Source organism: Castanea sativa, chromosome 12 (genome assembly GCF_040712315.1).
Source record: "Castanea sativa cultivar Marrone di Chiusa Pesio chromosome 12, ASM4071231v1".
NCBI lineage: Eukaryota > Viridiplantae > Streptophyta > Magnoliopsida > Fagales > Fagaceae > Castanea > Castanea sativa.
The window spans coordinates 24,126,561-24,130,955 of record NC_134024.1 but is presented as its reverse complement, the minus strand read 5'-3'; the positions used below and the strand labels follow the sequence as shown (position 1 = coordinate 24,130,955).

The following is a 4,395-nucleotide window of genomic DNA, read 5'->3' as shown; positions in this document are numbered from 1 at the left end:
ATTGTTGTTTTTAGAATTATTATTGTAATTTTATGCAATTATAAATATCTGTTAACTAGTTCTTTGGACCAGTAAATTATTGTGCAATAACTTTTGCAAATAAGAAACTCAGAATGGGAGAAATATAGGAAAATATATTGTGGGTAGAGAACCTGACCTTTCAAATTATGCACAAGTTAAAGTAAAGAGAACAAGGCCCACAGGTTGAGAAAAATTTTATAAAAAAAAAAGGAGAAGATAAAGGAAAATAAGATAAACAATTTATGAGTCTTCATTCTTTGAAATTCTCTTTTGTTCTTGCCAATGTTTATCAGAATATTTACCAAATTTGGCTTATTCTTATAATTATTTTCCTTAGCATTGATGTTAGACATTCATCATCTGTTCAGCATGCCTTTCCTCTTGAACATCATGTGCCTTTAAAATATAAGCTCGCTTGTAGGAATTGAAGAATTGAGGAAAAAGTTTCAGTTGTATAACATAGTAAATTCATTTTTCAAAGCATTTCTAGCATTTGAAACCTTCTAAATTGTTCATAATAGAGTGATTAAATTTTACATTGGCTGTCAACTTACCACAAACCTCATTTTTATGGGCTAGGGACTGCTTGAGACTAGTTATGGTAGATGGTACTGAATGTTAGAGGTAACATATTCATAAAAGGAGTGTAACTAAAAAGAAAATGTTAAGATGGATGAGTGGAAATATATGGAAAAATAAGATTCAAATGAGATAATTCATATAAAGATAAGGGAGGTCTCTATTGATGAAAAGATGAAGGGGAGTTGCTGGAGATGGTTGGTTATGTTTAGAGGAAAGTGATTAATGCACCAATTAGAAGAAATGAGTTGGTTCAAGTTGAGGGAATGAAAAAAGGTAGTGCAAGGCCAAAACTAATTTTAATACACATTAAAAATTGACATTTTAATAAGGGAGTAACACAGTATAACTTTCCAGTATCTAGGGGTGTGTAGAAAACCCACCAACCCGCCAAACCCGACCCGACTCGGTGAGTTGGGTCGGTTTTTAGGGCTTGGTGGGTTGGGTTGGGTTATAAATTTTTTTTGTAGCGGGTCGGGTTGGGTTTGGGTCATAAAATTACAAACCCAGCAGACCCGACCCGACCAACCCATATTTTAATATATATTAGATATTTAAATATATATTTAATAAATATTTTTTAAAGTTAAATATATTATATTTAAATATATATTTAATAAATATATTTCATCAATTCCTACAAATATATATAATATAAAATCCTACTACTTTCTTTAATATATATTTAAATATATTATATAATTAATATAAAAAAAATATGGGTTCAATTTAATAATAATAATAATAAAAAAAAAAAGTCCAACCCATGGGTTTAACCCGACCTAACCCGACCCATGTGGGTTGGGTTGGGTTGAATTTTTTTTAACCCACCATGGTGGGTTGAGTCAAAAAATTCCCTCAACCCAACTCAACCCGACCCATGCACACCCCTACCAGTATCCCTAGTTTACTCCCTATGGGTGGGTCCAAAAGGCCATGCCTTGGTGAGGTTCCACGTCATAAAAAAACAATAATTATTAGAACTGAAGTGTGATTTGAACTGTTGTCTTTACAATGGTGTCAAACTGAATTTTATAGAAATTCCTTGTGAGTAGCATTAAATATATTTTGCATTGATGAAATTTAGTTTACGTTGATTTTACTTCTTGGTTCTATGTTGTTCAATTGATTCTCATTAAATTGAATGATTAAGTATGTTTTGACACCCTTTTCTTGATCAATTATTCTCAGGAAGGTTTGATATCATTTTTGCCAAGGGTAGTTGATCTTGTTGGTGATAATTAAAGACATACCTATGATCGCTTCTGGTAGTATTGTGGATGCACGTGGTTATGTTGCTGCACTGGCCCTTGGTGCTCAAGGAGTTTGCCTAGGCACCACGTTTGGAACATTTTAATTTACTGTAAATACATTTACAAGCTGGAATTTTGCAGGAATAACAAGCTGGAATTGTGTGTGTGACAGGTTTTTTATAGTAGCGTTTGTAAAACTTATAGCAACGTTTGTAAATGCATTTGCCATCTGGCCTAGAAAAAAAAAGTCTATAGCCGCATTTTTAAAAACGCGGCTATAGAAAAATTCAAAAAAATATTTAAGGATTATAGCCACGTTTAAAAACACGGCCATAGTTTTGAACTAAAGCCGATTTTTTAAAATGTGACTATAGCGATGGGCTGAAGCTGCGTTTTAGAAACACGTCTTTGGCTCACAACTATGGCCGCATTTTGAATGCTGCTAAAATGTGTCTTTGAACCAGTCAACATGTGACCTATAGCCACGTTTTTAAACACGGCTATAGATGGCCCTATAGCTACATTTATATAAATGCGGCCATTGGTCTGGGCCTATAGCTGCGTATAAAAAAATGCGGCCATTGGTCTGGGCCTATAGCTGCGTATAAAAAAATGCGGCCATTGGTCCCGGCCTATAGCCGCATTTGAAAAAATGTGGCCATAGACCCCTCAAGCCTATAATCACGGGGTTTAGGCCACGATTGAAAATGCAATTATAGACCAAATTGTCCTATAGCCATGTTTTTTTGAGCTATAACCATATTTTAAAAACACGGATAGAACCTTTTTTTTGTAGTGAGGGGCCAACCAATTGAAGTAAGCCTCTTGGCATTTAATTCTAGGTTGATGACAAATTAATTAAACCAACTCAGATATATTAGAGGCATTGACTTAATAAAATGCTTCACTTAAGAAGAGGTTTTGGGACAAATTTTATCTGCAAATTGCACTATTGCTTTGGCATAAAATTAATATGGGAAGATAATAGCTTTTGCATTGTGATGTGCTTAATTTGTGATATGATAGACAAACCAGCACACTCAACCATTGATTCTACAAAGGTTAACTTACACACATGCAAGGAGGTCCAAGAATCAATAGGATTTATCAATCATTTATATTGATTTGGGCTCTTCTCTCATTGAGAGGAAAGAGCACTAGCCGAAGAAAAAAAAGGATGAAAATCATAATGACGATGGAGACTTCCACCCATTCCACATGCATGCCTTGAAAGACTAGAACTTTCCTTAAAAATAGAAAACAAATAAATCTTTTTTGTTAGAATAAATTCTTTTTTATTAAAAGATATAGAAATGTTAGCCCAAATTCTAACTTTTGAGTAATTCATACATATAGTTGATAGAGGCGGTGGTGGGATTCAGGCGTGTAGGGTAAAATCTTTTGCCAAACCGACATGTGCACCATATGAATTCGAATACAATAAAAAATGAGACTTTCTCACCCCATATCCTTATCAAAAACCCACTATAAATACCCACTTAATTTCATCATTTCATGCACTATCTATATCCACCTTAAATCTCATCAAAAGTCACCCACAAGCACAACACTAAACTTTCCCTACAAAACTCATCACAAGCAAGCACAAAAAGAAGAGAAAAAAAAGAAAAAAAAAATGCAAACTAACATTTTCACTCTCATTCTCTTTCTTCTCTTCTTGATCACTGGCACTTCCATTGCGGCCTTCAACACAGTTGGCAGTGGTGGTGGTGGTGGAAAAAAGGTTGAAGCTGCGGAAATGTCTTCTGGGCCTAATGGTGGGACCCCAACGGGTGCTAGTGGCTCGGGCCATGGTCCCAACTGGGACTACAGCTGGGGCTGGGGGTCGAGCCCTGGAAGTGGATATGGCTATGGTTCAGGGTCTGGTCGGTCTCCCAATGGGTTTGGCAGGGGCGTTGGCTTTGGTTTTGGTTCTGGTTCTGGCTCTGGCTCAGGCTCTGGCTACGGGTATGGTAGTGGGGGTGCTCAAGGTGGTGGGTATGGGTCTGGCAGTGGTGGCTCGGGTGGCAATGGAAATCGCTCACCATCGGTGTCTAGGAACAAAAAGAACCATGGCTGAGGCTGATTATGTACTGGTTTGGTGTTGCATATGATGATTTAATAAGTATCGCTGTTTACATAGTGTGTAAGCTATTGCTATAAACTCTGAGTTTGCAACTCTCTCTCTCTCTCTCTGTGATATAATTTCCCAAGCTAGGGATTCATATGTTCTAGGGCTTACGGTTCAAAAGTTTTTGTAATTTTATGAAGATTTTAAATCTTGCTCTCATCACCTCAATAAGCTTTTGGAAATTATATTACACTCATGAATTTGCAACATCCAAAAAAAAAAAAAAAAGACTCGCTATTATGGAAGTGCATTGATTCTTTCATACTCGGTAATACATATAGTTTGTAAACATGTTATTCAATATATGTTTTTTTTTTTTTTTTAACTCTTATTAAACTCAGTAAAACCGAATACACGTAAAGCAGACAACTTATAAAGTCCAAGGCCAGCTACAAACAAAAAGCTGGCCAT

The 4,395-nt window shown here is 35.8% G+C and overlaps 1 protein-coding gene across 1 annotated transcript; it reads left to right on the top strand.

Moving 5' to 3' along the window:
• Window positions 1-3,336: 3,336 nt before the first annotated feature.
• On the top strand, window positions 3,337-4,174 carry LOC142620007 (uncharacterized). The gene has a single exon (XM_075793442.1). It carries the CDS (start codon window positions 3,490-3,492, stop codon window positions 3,931-3,933), a length of 444 nt encoding a protein of 147 aa, XP_075649557.1. The 5' UTR covers window positions 3,337-3,489; the 3' UTR covers window positions 3,934-4,174.
• The last annotated feature ends 221 nt before the right edge of the window (window positions 4,175-4,395 follow it).